General features: G+C 41.3%; 1 protein-coding gene across 1 annotated transcript in view; it reads left to right on the top strand.

Moving 5' to 3' along the window:
- Positions 1 to 21,074, top strand: part of fbxo41 (F-box protein 41) — a 39,962-nt gene extending 18,888 nt beyond the window's left edge. Inside the window, exons 5-14 of the mRNA XM_089006666.1 lie at positions 4,632 to 4,705; positions 8,035 to 8,420; positions 10,946 to 11,184; positions 11,583 to 11,698; positions 12,302 to 12,454; positions 12,799 to 12,894; positions 12,997 to 13,115; positions 13,285 to 13,443; positions 14,863 to 14,978; positions 17,766 to 21,074. Coding sequence (XP_088862792.1) covers positions 4,632 to 4,705; positions 8,035 to 8,420; positions 10,946 to 11,184; positions 11,583 to 11,698; positions 12,302 to 12,454; positions 12,799 to 12,894; positions 12,997 to 13,115; positions 13,285 to 13,443; positions 14,863 to 14,978; positions 17,766 to 17,828 — 1,521 coding nt within the window. The 3' untranslated portion in view covers positions 17,829 to 21,074. The remainder of the gene's footprint in view (positions 1 to 4,631; positions 4,706 to 8,034; positions 8,421 to 10,945; positions 11,185 to 11,582; positions 11,699 to 12,301; positions 12,455 to 12,798; positions 12,895 to 12,996; positions 13,116 to 13,284; positions 13,444 to 14,862; positions 14,979 to 17,765) is intronic.
- The last annotated feature ends 645 nt before the right edge of the window (positions 21,075 to 21,719 follow it).

The following is a 21,719-nucleotide window of genomic DNA, read 5'->3' as shown; positions in this document are numbered from 1 at the left end:
AGGAAAGAATAGAACGACTAGCGCATTTGCGGCGTGGTTAGCCGCTCCGACCCACATGGTTTGAAACCCTATTGGTGTGTGTCAATTGGTGTTTATACCTTGCGATTGATTGACGGACAGTCAAGGGTGTACTTCGAGGTTTAAATCCTCGTATGAGCTCAACACAATTTAATGTTTTTTAAGGATTTATTTATTTATTTAATTTTACATACAGTGATACCTCGGCTTACGAACGCTTTAGCTAACGAACTTTTCGCCCCCGAACTTTTCGCCCCCGAACTTTTCGCCCCCAAACTTTTCGCCCCCGCCTCCAGTCTTCGGTTTAGGCTGCATGTGATTGGTCAAGATCCATTATAAAGGAGGGAGGGGACACATGCGTCAGTCAGCGCGGGGGGGTTACAGAAACACAGAGCTGCACATGAAAAAAAAGAGTGAGAAAATGGATAGAAAATGGATAGAAAAGAGTGAAATTTGGACTCGTTTCAACTTTATTGAGTTCAAAGGCAGAGTGTAGACTGCAAGGTTAAAATATCCCATCAATCAGGCTCCACAAATAACCAGCACAAGCCATCTGTCCAATTTGAACAGTAGACAAGCAAGGGAAGCAGCGATTAATGAAGTTTCTAGTGTGTCTGCCTGCATCTGTTGCAATATCAAAACTTCCAAGATGTACAACCCAGAGCTCCTTGAGACACTTTATGCAAAAAGCTATCCATGCCATCAAGCCATCAACGACCAACACAAAGGTAAATAAAACAACTTTATTCTACAGGACAGTTTATTTCTATAATTACAATACCATAGCACATTTATTATACATAAAATAACGTATATTTTGTGTCGTTTTAAGGCGTATTTAGTAGAAAATTATGTTTTATGGGGACCTGGGAACAGGTTATTCTCATTATAATGGTTTCCTATGGGAAATTAATATTTGGAATACACACTTTTCGCCTTACACACACTTCCTGGGAACCAATTAAGTTTGTAAGCCAAGGTATCACTGTATTTCCCATTTTTTTTATTTTTCATGATTTGTATACACCAATATTGTTTTTTTTTCTTGTTCAAAACAATGCCTTTTCATCATGAGATTTCGATTCGAATTTACCAGGGTATTTTTTTACGTATTATAATAATCCCTAAAACATCAATGCTATTCCCCAATCGTAATTTGCTACATGCAGTCAATGTTTTTAGAATCAAGAACGACTATTTTCGAGAAAAGGTCATGATGTACAACTACCAGAAAGAGACAAAATAGCCCCGTTGATCTCATCCCACATTGATAAAAACGTAACGACCAAGCATGTCACTTATTTAGATGATCATCCAGAATTTCCCATGCGAGAGACCGAGAGAGAAGCCACCTGCTCTAAGGCACAGATGGATGCGTTTCCATGGAAACCACTTCTTGCTTCTCATTCAAGGTTTCGAGATGATTTTTCGGCGTGATGCAACACGCTGCAGATCTGCCATCCACTAAACAGCGTGTCAAACTCTCAAAGCTTCTTTCAGCAGTAAGGCAAGAAAAGATTTATGTGCCTGTAAAATGGTTGCCGGGCTGGGACAATTGCTTTTGCTGAGGGTCGAATATTCCAACATTCCGAGATTCTCCTCCTCTGTGTACAGTTAGCCATCAAGCTATGCCTCCAAGCCCCCCACCAAAATGCACGCCCCCACGCCACACTCCAAGATGCTATGCCACAAGCTAGTTTATGCCGGGTCGGGTGCCTCGACTGTAAATTGGCATACCGCTAGTTTCAATTGGCCTCTTGCAGACTTTTCTATATATATTTTACATGTAAAGTTTTAATTTTACGAGGAACAAAAAAAATTACAAGACTGACAATGACATTTTTGATGTGAATTTAAAAATAGCAATCGTCATGACATCCGTTTTTGTAAATTGTCGTACGCAGGCTCCATCTAGTGGTAAGCAAAGGAATCGTTCAATTAAAAGTTCAATTGATAATCATAATACAGTGAGACCTCAACTTACGAACTCAATTGGTTCCCAGACAGCGTGTGTAAGGCGAAAAGTGTGTATCTCAAAAAAGTAATTCCCATAGGAAACCATTAAAATGGGAATAATCCATTCCATAAAATATACTTTTCAACTAAATAAGCCTTAAAACTACACACAACTTACCTTATTCTCTGTATAATAAATGTGCTCGAGTATTGTAATGAAAGAAATACACTGCATTGTATCATAAAGTCACTTTATTTACATTTGTGATGGTCATTTATGGCTTGATGGAATGGCGTTGGAGGTCGAAGGTCAAAGAGAATTGCTGTTTGGAAAGAGGCGCATTACATGAGGACTGTAATTAAAGAAATAAACTGTGCTGTAAAATAAAGTTTTATTTACCTTTTTGATGGTCGTTGATGGCTTATGGAAGGAGAGTCACCTTCCATAAGGACTGTTGGTAACCTAACCACTGGTGCTGTTTGGTTGTGTGCTTCCGCCGAAGATCACTCCGCCAGCTGTGGTGGGTGTGTATTATGAAAATAGTGCTTATTATAAGGTTCAATTTTCAGAAATTTGACGTTTGTAAGACAAAAAGTTTGTAAGTTGAGGTCTCACTGTATATTCATTTCATTTCTAATCGCCTTAAGGCGACTCTCAAGGACACTTTACAGTCACGGGATTGTGTTTTGTGCGGGTGAGCAGCGGAAGATAGTTTACCAAGTGCAATTTTTGGGGGGATTTTTCATTTGTTTTCAGTAAAACACATTTGCATTCAATAATCCGGAAACCATTTTTTTATTTCTGTCCAATTAATATTTCACCTAGCAGTTTTTTTGGTACCTGATGTAAGAATTTCAAGAATCTCTGGCGTAAGCATTGGCGTTCCTTCACACGCTTAGATAAGCTTTTATTCTTAGCTGATGTCATCCACATCATGTATTTACATGTCTTTATGCATACTTTGCGACCTTCTCGAGGGGCTTATCATACATGTGCCACGTTGCGGTTCAAAGCTGATCAACAGTGTTGAATTAACTCCCAAACTCATTCACTGCCAGACGATGTTCAAAAATATGTCCACTCCAGTGCCAGGGTTTTTGTCATTTCCATTAAAATTGCACTCAAATATTGAGTTTTAGGACTACATAAACATTAAATGCAGTGTAAGAAACCCTCGACTCTCTTGTTTCATCAGAAAAAAAAGAGTTAATTCCTAAATTATGTGGGTCTGGAGTTATCTGAGCTTGAAATGGGGGCGGCTGTACAAAAGGCAAATGCTGCCCCCTTGTGAGAGGGAAAAACATTGCTAGAGGTCTGACCAGAGCTTGATTTACAGCCCCCGCAAGAAAAACCAAAACCCGAACAAATTCGTGAATGCCGCTCCACGTCATGCTTTTCAATTCCCGAATAAATTTGGGAATGGCAGTGAATGAGCTAGTCAAAAGTCATCATTTTGCAAAGGCAGACATTTTGACGCATTTCTTTCATCAAAAGGTCCATCGGAGAGTTTGAGGCGTGACAATTGAAAATATGACGTAGAGCACAATTCCCGAATTTGTTTGGGAATTTTTTTTGTTGTTGTTTGAGTGCCGATAAAGCGCTGGCCTCTCGTGCGGCAATGTTTTTTCCCTTCCGCAAGGGGTAGCATTTCCCTTTTTTCCACCTTAGCGCTTTGTTCCAGCTTCAGCTGTTGTTAAAGCGCTACATGAACCAATATGGATGTAATGCATTCTATTTTGGACAGCCGCCCTCATTTCAAGCTCATATAACTCCAGACCCATATAATTTAGTAATTAACTCTTTCTTTTCTGATGACAGAAGAGAATTTAAGGTTTCTTATGCTTATGTTTATGTAGTCCTAAAACTGAATATTTTGTGGGTCCTGGAATTCGAGTGACAATGACAAAATCCCTGGTACTGGATGGGACACATTTTTTTGCACATTGTCTGGCAGTGAATGAGTTAAAGCTTTGACCTCCTCTGCTGTCCCTGTGAGCTATCCTGGAGTCGCCTTTCTTGACCCTGCACTGGGCATGAGGTCACCCAGCATTTTACATTTATAGAGCAATTTTTTTTTTCTCTTTTCATGTTTTCACATTGTTGCAGTTGGCAGCAGTTCACATTCGCGTACTGTACAACGGATCCGAATCCAAAAGCTCCGGCAGCACAAAAAAGCTGCAGCACAAAAACAGCTTCGGGCAAGCGAGTGAAGGTCAGCTTGTGCTCACCCAGTAAAAATAGTCTTCCCATATGAAGCTTTCTTAACGCTGCACTTGTGCTCCCGTAGCACCACCTTCAGGTCAATTCTCTTCGAAGGGATCCATTTTGCAATCAAGTAACCATTATGTAATTGTTTGGAACTGGTGCTCGGTTGTAATAGAGGACATGAGCTATCACAGCCTTGCAGTTTCTGATGTTTAAAACCGCAAATGAGGCTGCTGTTCATTATCATGCAGCGGTCTAAGTTGATGTTTTATTGTATGAAAAGCCTCCTCGCCACTGGGGAAGCAATTAAAGGCACAGCGGGGTGCGCCTGCCCACACACAGCAAAGGTCGCCGCAAAATACACTTTGACTAACACTATTTCCCCCCCTTTTGCTCAGACTTTTATGTTTTCTAGATAATAAATTAAATCTGAATAAAAATGTCTCTGCAGAGAAACTCCAGCATCTCTGGAAGCACACGAGGCATCTACCAAGCGTCTGAAAGACGCTCCTCACCCAGTACAGGGTAAGGTACAGCTGTTTCAATCTGCTTCATTATAAATATGATGTGCATGTGTATCTTGCGGGTGTGGTATTTCGGGGGAGGAGGGGGGAATGGGAGGGATCATAATGCAAATTCACAACATGTCAAAATAATGACATACAGTAATAAAACGGTGGCATGGTAGTCATCTGGGTGTTTGCATGTCCTCCCTGTGCCTGTGTGGGTTTTCTACAGGTAATCTAGTTTCCTCCTACTATTGAATTAAAAAAAGCACACAAGATGCCTTCTCCTTTCTTGACAACGGAATGATCAGAAAGTCAGTGCAAACCACGTTTTACACCCCCCCCCCCCAAAAAAAAAAAAAAAAGAAAAGAAAAAATTGCAAACAACGCCATTCCTAGTTTACTGTCAAACTTAACATCAAACCAAAAAAAGCAATCACTTTTTGGAAGTCTCCTTCGCTTGACAACACAAATCCCAGAGACATTTTAAATCATTCACTGCCATTCCTGAATTTATTCGGGAATTGAAAAGCATGACGTGGAGCGCCATTCCCGAATTTGTTCGGGTTTTGGTTTTTCTTGCAAGGAGTGCCGATAAAGCGCTGGTGAGACCTTTGGCAATGTTTTTCCCACAAGGGGGCAGCATTTGCCTTTCGTACAGCCGCTCCCACTTCCAATGCAGAAAACTCCAGAGCCATATAATTTAGGAATTAACTATTTTTTTCTCTGATGAAAGAAGTCTAATGTTTCATCCACTGTATTGAATGCTTATGTAGTCCAGAAACTAAATATTCCGTGAGTTCTGCAATTTGAGTGAAAATGACAAAAACCCTGGCGCTGTAGTGGACACATTTTTGCACATCGTCTGGCAGTGAATATGTTAATGATAAATTAGTTTTCAAATCTGGAGTCAAGAATAATGACTTTTATTGTGGTTTACATACGACAATGTGAAATTTAGGTTCGGACTTAAGCAAGCATCATGGCACTTGCTTGATACTGCTTTTATGGGCCAAACTGTCACGGTTTGCGAGGTGGTGATGGCGGGTGCGGATCCCAAAATACAGGCAGGAGGGAGCAGGAGGTTGTTTGACAAATTGTATTAAAATAAAGTCAGCAGGAACAAAATGTAAAACATCAAAATGGAAAAAATACAAAGTAGCAAAAGAAAACCAAGTGTAAAAGTCCGCCAAGGTTAAACAAACACATACACAATGTATGCAGCCAACAAGCAGCAAACAATGAACCGACACCGGATGGTCGTGCCGGGTCTCCTTTTAAGTGACAGTGATTATAACGACCAGCACCTGCGAGGCTGCCGGCAGGGCTGACGTCGCTACCCGTTGGTCGCCAATCTGATCGGGACGACCAGCACCTGTGCAGGTGCAGGCGGGGCCGACAGCGCCCCCCGTTGGTCGTCAACCAGATCATGACACAAACAAAATGATGTGGCGGGCCGAATTTGGCCCCTAGGCCTTGACTTTGACACCTCTGCACTAAATTATCCCGTGGTGTTAGTGCGGGTCTCAAATGTTGTTCACCTATTCTACGAGTTCCCTTTTTAATTAAATACTAAGAGTATTTTAACCTAAATATCTGCTTCTCGCTTGGAACAAACGTGACATCAGACACGTCACTTTCTCCGTGTGCAGCTCAATCTGTGATTTGCGGAAACACACTACGCTCGATCTGTCTCACCAACGCCCGTCTTCTTCTGCTAACTGGGTGCGACTGTACCAACGGATATCTTTAGAGGAAAGCACTGCGTTAGTTCACACGTTGACATCTAGTCACTGCGTGAGGTCCGACTTCGCCGCCATTTGGGATGCAAATGTTTCCTATGGGTCGTCACACCATTCCCGTCACACATCAGAGTTAGTCACGGCGACACACAGTCGGTTCCGACAGCCTTCTGTCTCGGTGATGAGTTCCTCGTTTTGGACTAACTGTGCAACTGTTCTGTGACCTCAACAGCTATTTATAAAACCACCATAAGCCCGTATTGCGTCAGTTTTACACCACAAGTGATTGCTATTTTTTTTATTTTTGTCCCTCATCAATTACTCTGGTGGACAGCAAATTTGAATCAGCAATGGCTTTTGTGTCCGTGAATAATACTTTAGATGCAGACTTCAAAAATGTACTTCAGGTTTGGGAGATATTTTGATTTTAACTCATTTTCTGTCGTACGATGTGCAAAAAGGTGTCCACCCCAGTGCCAGGGTTTTTGTCATTTTTACTCAAATTGCATGACCCACAGAATATTGAGTTTTATGACCACATAAACATCTAAAAAAAGTTTAGAAACCTTAGACTGTCGTCTTTCATCAGAAAAAAAGACTTAATTCCCAAGTTATATGGTCTGGAGTTATCCGAGCTTGAAATGGGGGCAGATGTACACAATACAATACACATTGATTCATATAGCGCTTTCAGAATCAGAATCAGAATCAGAATCAGAATACCTTTATTCGTCCCGCAATGGGGAAATTTGCAGTCCACAGCAGCAATTGAAGAGGGATGGGGTTGGGGTGGGAGTGAAAGGATAGAAAACAACAGCTTTAACAACAGCTGAAGCTGTAACAAAGCACTAACATGAACGAAAGGCAAAGGCTGCCCCCTCGTGGAAGGGATAAACATTGCCAGAGGTCTGACCAGTGCTTTATCAGCACCCCCCGCAAGAAAAACCTAAACCAGGACAAATTCGGGAATGGTGCTACATGTCACGCTTTTTAATTCCTGAATAAATTCACGACTGGCAGCGAATTAGTTAAATTTTGACCTTAAAAAAAGGTTGCGCAATTTGGATTTCTCCATCCAGGCATTTAGCCATTTTTGATCCACTTTATCCTCACAAGGGCTGCCGGGGGATGTTAGATCATACCCCAAGTCTCTTTGCGTAATAGGCAGAGGACACCCTGAACTGGTTGCCAGCCAATCGCAGAGCATGCAGACCCGAACAACCATTCGCATTCACAATCACACTTAAGGACAATTTAGAGCGTTCCGTGAACCTGCCATCTCTATTTTTAGAATGTGGGAAGAAACCAGAGTACCCGGAGAAAACCCACAGTCGTGCTAACCCCTTGGCCACTGGGCCGCCCTTGGATTTGACTCCTAATTGTAATTGCTGAATCTAACTCTTAATTGTCTCACTGAATATATTACAGAAGATCCTATTTGCGCTCTTTGGCTCACTAAAACAGCAGCACCAATGAAATCCTCTCGGGTGAATTCAAATGTGGAGACATACCGCATCTTGACAAGCAGTTACATACGCAGTGTTAAAGATCTCATATATGGAGAATTCTCACATATATTTATCTATCTTGTCATGTCTCATTTTAGCGCATCGGGTCGGATCAAGTCGGTCTCACAGGGTTCCGGCGGATACGACAGCGACGGCGTCGAGATGCACCCCATGGAGGAGTACCCAGAGGCTCAGTACTACCACATGCAGTGCCGCCTGAACGAAATGGCTTACGAGCGCTCGCCCGGATGTGGCGAAGGAGGGAGGAACTGGGGTCTCCGCAAACAAGCCATTCAGAATTGGCAGCGGCGGCCTTACAGGAACAGCACCGAGGGCGAGGAAGGAGACATGTCCGACGTGGGTTCGAGGACAACCGATTCCGAAATGGACATGTGGGAGCAGGAGAGGAGGGCAGTTGCGGAGGTGCAGCAGTCGGGTGCTCCCTATTCTTACCATGGAAGGGCTGAACATCGAGCAAACACAGGTATCGTGTAACAACGTTTTACAAGGTATTTCTAGGTGACAAAAAGCATTTTAACATTCATCAACAATCATTTTGTGTCTGCATTCACACTTCTCAGGATGAGTCTCGGTTTCAGCATTTGTGTGTTCGCGTGTTGCCATCACACATTCTCTGTTTTCTATGTATGTATTTATTTATTTATTTATTTATTTATGTTTTTGTTTTATTTATTTTTATTTATTTTGTTTATTTACATATTGTTTACTTATTTGTGTATTGGATTATTCATGCATCCTCCACCGTTCCCACCGTTGAACATCCAAAGTGTGTTACCTGAATATAAAATTCTCAATAGTTCACAAGTGTAAGCTTTAATGAGAGTTTTGGAAGGTGCTTATGAATGAAATATTTAATAATAATAATAATAATAATAATAATAATAATAATAATAATAATAATAATAATACTTATTATTATTATTATTATTATTATTATTATCTCTCATCTCTCATCTCATTTTCCGTACCGCATATTCCTCATTAGGGTCGCGGGGGTTGCTGGAGCCTATTTCAGCTGTCTTCGGGCACGAGGCGGGGGACACCCTGAATTGGTTGCCAGCCAATCGCAGGGCACACAAAGACATACGTACAACAGTCACTCTCACACTCACACCTAGGGACAATTTGGAGTGGTCAATCTGCCTGCCATGCATATTTTTGGAGTGTGGGAGGAAACCGGAGGACCCGGAGAAAACCCACGCGGGTCCGGGGAGAACATGCAAACTCCACACAGGGAGGCTGGACCGGGACGCGAACCGGCGACCTCTGCACTGTGAAGCCAGTGTGCTAACGACTCGACTACCGGGCCGCCCTTATTATTATTATTATTATTATTATTATTATTATTATTATTATTATTATTATTATTATTATTATTATTATTATTATTATTATAAACCCACTTTCACCCCCACCCCTACCCCATCCTTTTTCAATTGCTGCTGTGGACTGCAAATTTCCCCATTGTGGTACGAATAAAGGTATTCTGATTCTGATTCTGATTGCAGGATATACCCTCAGCAAATTGCTCAAATTCACCAGATTTTTTTAACAACTTCCTGTTTCAAGGGCAGGTTAAATAATTTCCTATTTAAAGACACGGTGACACCTGGTGATTTATTTGCAGCATAACACATCTCAATTGGGAAAGCTCATTCAGTTTCAATGCGATATCATGACTCAAAATGTGCTACCTATTGAACGAAAAGGAGTGTGACAGCAGTTCATACTCAACATTTTACTCACGTTCCCTTCTGGCAGGGTTTTTTAAATCACATATTACAGATACTCGCATACGTATGTTTCTTTCCCTAGCATATAAAATACAGTTTTTTTTCTTTCTTTTTTTTAGTTTGTTTGGCAGTTATAAGTATAGGTGGTTTGTGTATGTGAGGAAGTAAGAGTGTCAGTGGCGGTTTACAGGCCTGATGGTTTGGAGCAGACGGCCTTGGACGCTCAAAGATGAAGATGAGTCACCTCCAAGCAATCTCCCGTCAACGCTGGTGCTTATTTTCGGTCTGCTCTTCACGATCTGCACACATACGAAGCTGTTAGCATGGCTTTCCAAATGAATACCTTCACACTTATATACATCTACCCTGTCTGTACATCCGTTACAAATGCGCCTCAATCTGGTGCTGGCAACACTCTCCCAAATTACGTGACTCAAATAGAATTTGTCAACTCTATGATTATGGGCTTAAAAAAAACACAGAAAAAAAGAGATGTGTCAATAAGTGTTCCAGGACAAGCACCACAAAAGACATTTTAAGGCCATTCCAAGGCCCCCTAAAAATCATACATGAATGTTTTCTAAAGCATAAAAATGCATCAAAATATCTCACAAATACATATTACGATTAGATGATTTCACAATAAACAAGAGTGATGTGTTATTTTAAAAAAATGTAAGAATAAAGTGATGCTTTTGACTTTAAACCAATCCTAATCTTATTTTTGCCCTCTTTATTTCCTGTTCTCTCTCAGAAGTGTTTTTTCCTCTGAGTTTTATCAATAACTGAGCCTAGGATGTTCGTTTTTGTTGGCTTTTAACAATCGTTTAACAATCGTTCATATGACTTTGTTTTTACAATGTTTGTCCGACATGTCATTCAAAAAGCCCAAATGCCGAATCACTCATCTGTATTACACGGTGGTATATTAGGCAGACAAATCCGTGACCATCACTCACAGCCGGTCTTACAAGCTACCATACATTTTTGTAACATGATTAATCATTTAATATATCCATGTTTTTGGCGGATGCAAAATTTGCAACTCCTCTGGCGCTTGAAACAAACCCTCACCGGTTCTTGAAGGTAAAAGAACTGCTCTTGTTTGTGAGATTGGTGTAGTTGTCTTGTACGCCTGATAATGTCTCCAAGCAAGTTTTTAAGATAATCATGGCACATCAAAAATAGCTGTCGTTGAATTTCCTCATGAAAATTACCTTTCTAATCATTTCCTCCATTGTTTTTCTACCCGAAGGACGCTGTGAAGGCGTTTACAGCAAACCATGTCGCCACGAGAAGAGCCCTTCCAAATCCAATGAGGTGATCAGTCCAGAGATCCTGAAGATGCGTGCCGGTTTGTTTTGCATCTTCACCTACTTGGATACCAAAACGTTGCTGAGAGCTGCTGAGGTCTGCCGAGACTGGAAGTTTGTTGCCCGTCATCCGGCCGTATGGACCCGAGTCTTGTTAGAGAACGCACGCATTTCCTCCAAGGTGAAAAGAATTTGGTTGTCAATTTTACTCTTTAGGGTCCCAATAAGGACTTCCTAAACCCAGCGGGTGTAAGCGACATTCCACTAAGCGCAGTGTGAAAAGGGGATTAAAAACCGAGATTGTTTTAGATGGGAAAAGTTTGCACCACCCGGTGGACAAGTCCATATTGAAATTTAAAAATCAAGGATGTCAGAACACCAATGCGTGGAAATCATGGAAATGTTTTATGGGAAAAAAAATCTCAAATGGTTGAAACCCCCTAAAATATAATTAATATTAATTTTATGTATATGTAAATTGTGTTAAAAAAATGGATTGTTGATTGTGTAAATATAAATTGAAGGGGGATATTTAAAGGTCATTTTTTTGCGTTAAAAAAATCTTTTTCTGTTTGTTAGTTGTTGGGAACGTTGTCTCAGTGGTGCACTCAGACGCACTCGCTCATCCTGCAGAACCTTAAACCGCGACAACGCGGCAAGAAGGAAACCAAAGAGGAGTACCTGAAAAGCACACGGTGAGCCCCAGTGATAGAAATAGGGTTGAATTTTAAACCTGAATTCTTTGGTGGAGTTTCTTGTACAGCTTCTCTTGCTTGTTTTCACATTCACCATATGGCATTTAAGATCCAGAATTTGTTTTTATTTGTCTCCATCTAGCTAGCTAAATTGCTAGCTAGCAAGCTGGCGGCTCGATAGCAAGCTTAAAAGCTTGACAGGTAGATGCTAGCTAGCTGACTTTTGCTCTCGCTCTGTTTTTCCCACATATCCTGCTATCAATTTAGCTATCTAAATTGCTAGCTGGCTCGCTAGCTAGCTAAATAGCTACACAGGTAGATGCTAGCTAGCTGACTATTTTGCTTTCTCTGTTTTTCCCCACATATCCTATCTGTCGATCTACAGTATCTATCAATCTACAGTGTATATCTCTCTATCTCTTAAATAGCTAGCTAGCAAGCAGGTTAGATAGCTAAATAGCTAGACAGGTAGATGCTCGCGAGCTAACTATTTCCTTCTCTGTTTTTTCCCCACATATCCTGCTATCTATTAATCAATCTGTCCATCCATCCATCCATCCATCCATTTTATGAGAATCCGCTAACCTGATGTCCCCATGTCAGTGGGTGTCTGGAGGAGGGTCTGGAGGCGCTACTGAAAGCCACAGGAAGCAACTTGCTCATTCTCAAGATCTCGCATTGTCCTAACTTGCTGACCGACCGCTCCCTCTGGCTAGCCAGCTGCTACTGCCGAGCTCTGCAAGCTGTCACTTACAGGTATGCCTTCACGTCACTTTTTTATTGTTTTAATTCTTTTTTGACCGGCCTCTCTACGAAGAAAATGAAAGAGACCCCCCCCCCCCCACACACACACACACACACACACACACACACACACACACGCACGCACGCTCACACACACACACACACACACACACACACACACACACACACACACACACACACACACACACACACACAAAATAGCAAGTTAAAACATTAATAGATGAATTCATGATTGTATTGCTGTCATTTTTTATGGTGTGTCTTCAGTTTTTAGTTATTTTTTGTCATTGTTTCATGCATGATTTGGAGTATTAATCCTTAAAACCTTGTTTCAGGAGTGCCACCGACCCAGTTGGCCAAGAGGTGATCTGGGCTCTCGGAGCTGGCTGTAGAGACATTATTTCCCTGCAGGTGGCGCCACTACACCCCTGGTACTTCTGAAATTGAATATTATGGAGCACACGAATGATATGTCAACACTCCCACTCCGGAATCACCCGAAATGACGTTGTTGCTATTGTCCACACTTTCAGCCAACAGCCGGCTCGTTTTAGCAACAGGTGTCTTCAGACCATCGGGAGATGCTGGCCGCATCTTCGTGCGCTCGGCGTCGGGGGGGCGGGATGTGGAATACAGGGCCTGGCCTCACTGGGTAAGTTTTATTATCGTTTTCAGCTACTGCGTAGGTGTTTGATGTGACATGTTGTGATTCTGTCATGAAAAGCAAAAGCGGCAGAAATACTCACGGGCTGTACTTCAGTCCAAATGTCACGTGACATGAGACCAATAATTCGACGTCCCCCCAATTTTTTGGGGGATAGCAAGGAACTGTATGCGGCTGCAAGTGCTGGAGTTGGACCACGTGAGTGAAATCAACCAGGAGGTGGCAGCAGAGGTCTGCAGAGAAGGTTTAAAGGGTCTGGAGATGCTGGTTCTCACCTCCACGCCAGTCACCCCAAAAGCTCTGCTTCACTTCAACAGTGAGTCAAATATGTTTAGCGTCCGTTTATCCATTTCTTTTGTAGCGCTTGTCCTCATCAAGACCGTGAGTAAACTGCAGTAACATCAACGTCTCAAACGTCCATAATAATAATAATAATAATAATAATAATAATAATAATAATAATAATAAAGCACATTTTGAGCGCCTTTCAAAGCTCTCAAGGACACTTCACACCCACAGACAAGCATAGGTACTATAATAAATACAATACAATCACAAGTAGAATGCAATAAATAAAATACAATTATAAATATAATCGAGAGAGCGACACAGAAAATGCAATTTTAAATAGGTGGGTTTTGAGATGGGACTTGAAGGTCGGAAGAGAATCAATGTTACGAATGTTGGGAGGAAGTGAGTTCCAAAGTTTGGGGGCAGAGCAGTTCTGTCACCCATCGTGCTGAGACGGGCAGGGTGGGGGCACACAGAGGCGGAGGGAGGAAGAGGATCTGAGGGAACGAGAGGGAATATAAATTTGAAGAAGGTCAGATAGGTATGGGGGCAAGGTTATGGATAGCTTTAAATGTATAAAGATTTTTAAGGTGATTCTATATTTGACCGTGAGCTAGTGGAGATTTTGGAGGACGGACGTGTGAAAGGATGAGGTTCTGGTGATGATGCGGGCTGAAGAATTCTGGACGAGTTGAAGTTTGTGGAGATGTTTCTGAGGGACACCAAAGAGAATTGAATTGCCAATCCGGGAGGTGACAAGACTATATCAGTGGTGTAAGGAGTGAGAAACGGGCGAAGACGATTGAGATTGCATGTCCATGTACATGTCTGCCACGGTGAGCCAGGACAGTGAGCGCAGCTGTATTTACAGAGCATTTTACTACATTACCACTCCCCACTGCATAAATTAGTCAATACAGCAACAAACGATAAATTATTCCATTTGTAACAAAAACAGTGAAACTTCCTGAGGCGACTGAAGAAACATGACATGCCACAGGAGGTGCTACGACATTTCTACACGGCATCCGTCCAATCAATCCTGTGTCCTTCCAGCACGGTTTGGTTCGGGGTCGCCACAAAATTAGTCAAAATCCGACTTCAACGGACAGTTAGAACATCGGAAAAACATCATTGCCGCCTACACACTCTTAAGGACTTGCAAACTGCAAGAATCGAGACAGAGGCACGGAAAATCCTTGAGGACCCTCCGCACCCTGCCCGACACCTTTTCCTTTATTAGTGTCCTCCATACTTATTTGTTATGTCTTTTTTTATGATGATACTAGTGCAGCGTGTTCCACCGGAGACAATTTCCTTGTGTGTTTTACGTTTGGCCAATAACGATGATTCTGATTCTGAAAGCACAAAAAAACAGTCCCAACAAAAAAATAGTCCTGATTTTTTTTTTATGTTATTTTTCTATCCATTCCATTGCACGCAGGCGTGTGCCGCAACCTGAAGTCCATCGTGGTCCAGATTGGTATTGAAGACTATTTTGAGGACCCCAACAGCCCTGAAGCTCAGAAACTATTTGATGAAATGGTGAACAAACTCCAGGTAAAAACTTGCGTGTTTTGGAATGTTTTGGGAAATGCTGCCCCTGGGTGTACTTTGTTAAGGGGTTAAAATACATTTCCAGGAATGTTAAGATTCAGAAATTGGGAGATTTTCGTACTCGCGACTCTGTGGTGTGTGTTAAAATAATGTTACAAAAGTGTCAATTACAAGTACAGTGGGACCTTGACTTACTAACTTAATTGGTTCCCAGACAGAGTGTGTAAGGCGAAAAGTGTGTATCCCAAAAAATAATGTCCCATAGGAAACCAATAAAATGAGAATAATCCGTTCCCAGGTCTCCATAAAATATAATTTTCAACTAAATAAGCCTGAAACCTACACACAATGTACATTATTCTATGTATAATAAATGTGCTATTGCAGTGATTTTCAACCACTGTGCCACGGCACACTAGTGTGCCGCGAGAGATCATCAGGTGTGCCGTGAGAAACTACCCAATGCCCCTTTTTCAAATTTAAAATTTTACAAACATTTATTAATCATTTTCTGCCAATATTATATCATTGTCCTCTGTCCGCGCTGAAAAGACTGGGAGGGTAATTTAATATTCGTCCGTGTGGCAACACGTCAAAGATTGTCTCTTTCCCGCGAGATGGTTCGTGGTGTGCCGCAAAAAAATGCCAATAAAAAAAAAACATGCCCTGGTTCAAAAAAGGTTGAAAAACACTGTGTTATTGTATTGGAATGAAAGAAATACACTGCACTGTATAATAAAGTCACTTTATTTACATTTGTGATGGTCGTTGATGGCTCTTAATTGACACCTGTTGCTTTCTGACTTGTAAGGTCTTACGAAACTGAGGCATCACATTATCATTCATCATGTTGATCATGCTCCTATCCACAGTCTTTTCTGGATGGAACTGTTCAATAAAAGCCTGCATATCATTCCACTTAGCCTAGATTGCCTTCTCGATTCTCATTTTTCGAGCGGCAGCAGAAAATGACACCGATTAAGGCTATTCGTAGTTCGGTCACTTTTGAATGGGCGACTGGTATTGTTACAAAATGGTGAGGAATAAAGCAGATTTTTGGGTAAGCAGGATATTTAGCTCTCTAATCGTGAGGCGTGAGTATTTAGGTCAATTTCGGGAGTCTCCCGACTAAATCGTGAAACCTACAGTGATACCTCGGTTTACAAACCCCTTGGCTTACGAACTTTTCGGTTTACGAACGTTAAATTTATGAATATTTTACCTTGGCATACGAACTGGAACGGGATACACACGGAGCTGCCACAGTGAGTGATGTGTCGTTCGCGAACGAGACTGTTCTCCTAAAAGAAAATGGCAGCCGAATTGTTGTGGTCCTCTATTCCCCGTCCCCAGTCGTCGGTTAAAGCCACGTGATTGGTCAAGAACGCAGCAGTGAGGGGGCAGTCTTCAGTTAAAGCCACGTGATTGGTCAAGAACGCAGCAGTGAGGGGAGCTGGTTTGAACATTAAAGAGACAGGCAAACGACAGAGAGAGTGACAAAATGGATAGAAAACAGTGAAATTTCGATTTGTTTCAACTTTGATATTTCGAAGGCAGAATGTAGACTGCAAGGTTAAAATTTCCAACAATCAGGCTCCACAAATAACCCGCACAAGCCATCAGTTCAATTTGAAATGGAAAGACATGCACGGGAACCAGCTATTAATGATGTTTTTAGTGTGTCTGCTTGCATCTGTTGCTGTTGCAATACCACAACTTCCAAGATGTACAACCCAAAGCTCCTTGAGACACTTTATGCAAAAACGTATCCATTCCATCAAGCCATCAATGACCATCACAACGGTAAATAAAATGACTTTATTATACTGTACATTTTATTTCTTTAATTATAATACCATTTATTATTTATTATACATAAAATAAGGTATATTTTGTGTAGTTTTATGGCTTAAAAAAATAGAAAGTAGAAAATTGGTTTATGGGGACCTGGGAATGGATTATTTTCATTTTAATGGTTTCCTATGGGAAATTATTTTTTGGGATACACACTTTGCCTTATACACTCTGTCTGGGAACCAATTAAGTTCGTAAGCCAAGGTATCACTGTATATATAACCCAACTGAACTGTTTTTTTTTTTCATACCAATACTGTGCGTACTACTTTGCTATGTACTGTCATGATCTGGTTGGCGACCAACGGGGGGCGCTGTCGGCCCCGCCTGCACCTGCACAGGTGCTGGTCGTCCCGATCAGATTGGCGATGAGCGGGTAGCGACATCAGCCCTGCCGGCACCCTCGCAGGTGCTGGTCGTTATAATCAATAACACTTAAAAGGACACCTGGCACGATCATCCGGTGCCGATTCATTGTTTGTTTGCTGCTTGGTTGCAGCATGCATTGTGTACGTGTTTGTTTAACCTTGGCGGGCTTTTACTTTTGGTCTTCTTTTGCTACTTTGTATTTTTTCCATTCAGATCATTTTGATGTTTTACATTTTGTTCCTGCTGACTTTATTTTAATACAATTTGTCACACAACCTCCTGCTCCCTCCTGCCTGCTTTTTGGGATCCGAACCCGCCATCACCACCTCGCGAAACGTGACATGTACAAATAAGTATGTACAAATTCTGGTTACGTCGCCAAAGTGCAGGTGCCGGGGGGGCCGACAACGCCACCCGTTGGTCGCCATCCCGGGCTTTACGATGGCCTGAGTGCAATGCGCTTCCCTCCTAGTCACGCGCTGGATGATAATTTGTTCTACTTGCTGTATTTTTAATTTTTAATTTAATTTTTTTAATAATAAATACTCATTTCTTTCTCTCTCACAGGCACTGAAAAAAAGACCAGGCTTCTCCAAAATCCTCCATGTGAAAGCAGACAGTCTATGCTAACATCATTTTATGCTGATTGTGTTGAGAGACGCCGTCGCTGACGCCACCACGCCATTCAAGTAAAAAAAAAAAAAAAAGACACTGCTCCGCATGCGCGGGTGGAAAACAGTAAGTGAACACGTCCCGGCTTCAATGGATGTAACATTGGGCCGCCTTGATGAACTTATACTGAGGTGCAATGTGCATATCAATGCGTGAAGAGACACTTGTTGGGGAGGCGGCGCAGGGATGAGATGGTTGTGATATGATATGGTCTCGTGGTGGCTCCTGATGACTTAAAAAAAAGTACTGATTCCTTATTTTATGGATCACATTAAGATCTCGTGGGATCTCATTGTCATTCAAATTTCCGCTTGGGATAAATTTTTAGGCTTGAGCTTGGTGATCAAATTTGTACTTCATGAATCAACTTCCTGCACAAGTAACGTGCTGCAACTATTTCCTGGTTTGGCAGCCATGTATTTCCTTGATGGTGTAAAAAAATACATATTGGCAAGCAACCTAAGCAGGATTACATTTGTGTATGCCCCATTGCAATGCGATATTAACTCATTTACTGCCAGACCGTGTGCAAAAAAATTATCCACTCCAGTGCCAGGGTTTTTGTTATTTTCACTCAAATTGCTCGACCCATAGAATATTGAGTCTTATGACAACATAAACATTCAATGTAGCGTAAGAAACCTTAGACTCTCTTCTTTCATTAGAAGAAAAAGAGTTAATTCCCTAGTTGTATGGGTCTGGAGTTATCTGAGCTTGAAATGGGGATGGCTGTACAAAAGGCAAATGCTGCCAAATGTAGACTGCAAGGTTAAAATTCCCATTATTCAGCCTCCACAAATAACCCGCACAAGCCATCTATACACTTGATACAAAAAGCAATCAACCCAGCTAAACAGAACACAATTGATGAACTAGATACAATTATCAGAGAGAAAGCACCTACAAGGGATCATTCCTCAAGATGGTGAAAGAAGAAGGCTATGTTCCTCATCAAGTGTTTAATGCTGAGGAAACCGGCCACTTCATTCCATCAAGCAATCAACGACCATCACAAAGGTAACTAAAACGACTTTATTATATGGTACAGTTTATTTCTTTAATTATAATACCATAGCACATTTATTATACATAACATAAGGTATATTTTGTGTAGTTTTAAGGCTTAGAAAATTAGAAAGGAGAAAATTAGGTTTTATGGGGTCCTGGGAATGGATTATTCTCATTTTTATGGTTAGCTATGGGAAATAAATTTTTGGGATACACACTTTTCGCCTTACACACTCTGTCTGGGAACCAATTGAGTTCGTAAGCCAAGTCATCACTGTATATACTTTTTGTCATATTTGTTCAATGCACATTACTGAAATATTCTGTAGGGGGATCAAGCTATTATTTGACTTCATCTACTGTATACATCCAATGACATTTTTTATTTTATTTTGTTTTTTTCAAAACAGCACCCAAAGAAAAGCAACCAAATCAGAGATCAAGTGTGAGGTTTCAACCATTTGCCATGCACTAGCTGGGAAGCATGTGAGACACATTTTGTGTCTCTCACATCGCCACAAAAAGCACCTTTCGAATCGTATCTTACTTTACTCTTTACTCTCCACTGCACAAAAGTAGCTCAATTAGGCTCCACTCATTTTGACGCGTTTGTTCTTCTGTGCAAACTGGGGGAAAAAACACACCATATTGAATCAATCAGTCGAAATGCGTGAGGAATGGAGATCTTATGCATGAATATGATCGGGTGACACATTTTATCAAAATGGAGACTGGATTGTTTAAAACTGGATTGTGAATGCACTGTGGCGCTGCTATGCTAACATGAACACACGTGTTTGTTTTTATCGTTTGTGGTCGAGAGATGTCAGGAGTTAAAATGGCGGCAAACAGTGTTGTGGTTCTTATGTCAACTCGGCATTTTCATGCGGAAGGGGCCTTCGGGGACACAGTGTGTTTGTGTTTGTGTGTGTGCATACACACATTGTGACCTCTACTGACGAGATAAATCGGGGCTAAGTGCAATAAAGGCCGGCAGCCCGTATGTAAAAATATATGTATATATATATTTAAAAATTGCATTTTCGCCCTTTCCTGGTTAATTTCTGCACTTCAGTTAAAGGACAACCGACGTCCCCGGGCAAGTTGTGTCCATAATTTGTAAATTGGCTTCAAATGACTTCTACTGAGCGTATTTTAACAAGATTCCACGGCATATAGCTATATTTTACGTTTTAAGACTCGCGCTGAATATTCAGGAAATCTTGTTTTTGAGTTGGTGACGAGTCTGTACTTGACTAAAGGAACGCCCCTGACCGAAAAAAAGACACATTGTAGCAGTCCTTCCATCATGTCAATGTATTTTGCTGTACTTGTTTGGTCTGAAAACCTCATGTTGCACCCAAAAGCCGCCAGAAGAGGGCGTCCAAGAAGCTCCATGGAAGGAATTTATCAGCCTGTGGAAACGGGCTGATTCGTTCCTCACAGGAGCTTGGTCGCCATTTTCTGCCTCTTCTCTGGAACGCTACATTGCAGTCCAGATGCCTCAAAATGACACGGAAGGACTTCTTTAATCGATTGCAAACATGTATGCTTTCCTCTTCAGAACTATTTGAATCATATTCATAACTGGATGTGTAACAAGAAAGCATATTCTCCGAATCTGAAGCCATTGTTTTGATTCTGCAGCAATGCAAGACGTCTTGGCGTGACGTCACGAACTGGGGGCGGGACTTTGTGAAAATGCCCAATTTGCAGCTCAATTTTTTGCAGATTTTGGACACTTTAAGTAATTTTTATTGGTGTTTTGCATTTGAATAAAAATATCACACTGCATGTTTTGGGTATTTTAGATGCTATCGCTTTTTAACGCTTTTCTGATGTCAGTTAAGAAACAAAAAAGGGACGTCGTTTGTCCTTTAGGCATTACAACAAATAAGTTGGACCGTTCTTGTTTTCAATCGCTGAATTATGTGCACATTGTCACCCTCTGAAAAAAATATTAGGAAACAAAATATCGTTTCGGTTGTCCTTTAAACTTGCAGGAATTTTTTTCAGGGATATTTTTTCCCCTCCCTTACTGCTGGGTTCAATATTAACTCATTCACTACCAGAAAATATGCAAACATGCGTCCATTCCAGTGCCAGGGTTTTTGTCATTTTCACTCAAATTGCAGGACCCACACAATATTGAGTTTTAGGACTACATAAACATTCGATGCAGCGTAAAGAAACGTTAGACTCTCTTCTTTCATCAAAAAAAAAAGCTAATTCCTAAGTTATATGGGTCTGGAGTTATATGAGCTTGAAATGGGGGCGGCTGTACAAAAGACAATACATATTGATTGATATAGCGCTTTAACAACAGCTGAAGCTGTAACAAAGAGCTAACGTGGACAAAAGGCAATTTATTCGGGAATTGAAAAGTGACGTGCAGCGTCATTCCCGAATTTGTTCAGCTTTGTTTTTTTCTTGCCGGGGGGCTAAAAACGCACTCGTCAAACCTCTGGCAACGTGGCCCCCTTCCACAAGGGGGCCACATTTGCCTTGTGTTTATGTTAGTTAAAGCGCTATATGAACAAATCAATATGCATTATATTTTGTACATCTGCTCCCATTTCAAGCTCAGATAACTCCAGGCCCATATAACTTAGGATCTAACTCTTTTTTCTGATGAAAGGAGACAGTCTGAGGTTTCTCATGCTATATTGAATGTTTCTGTAGTCCTACAATTCAATATTCTGTTGGCAATTTGAGTGAAAATGACAAAAACACTGACACTGGATTTGCAGATTGTCTGGCAGTGAATAAATTAATCAGGTGATTAATCTGTGATCGGAATTTGATTCATTTTGGTTGACCCCCCCCCCCCCCCCACCCACC

Source organism: Hippocampus bargibanti, linkage group LG10, assembly GCF_051943395.1.
Source record: "Hippocampus bargibanti isolate YZ-2025 linkage group LG10, ASM5194339v1, whole genome shotgun sequence".
NCBI lineage: Eukaryota > Metazoa > Chordata > Actinopteri > Syngnathiformes > Syngnathidae > Hippocampus > Hippocampus bargibanti.
The sequence above is the reverse complement of the archived record's forward strand: the minus strand, read 5'-3'. Positions and strand labels throughout refer to the sequence as shown.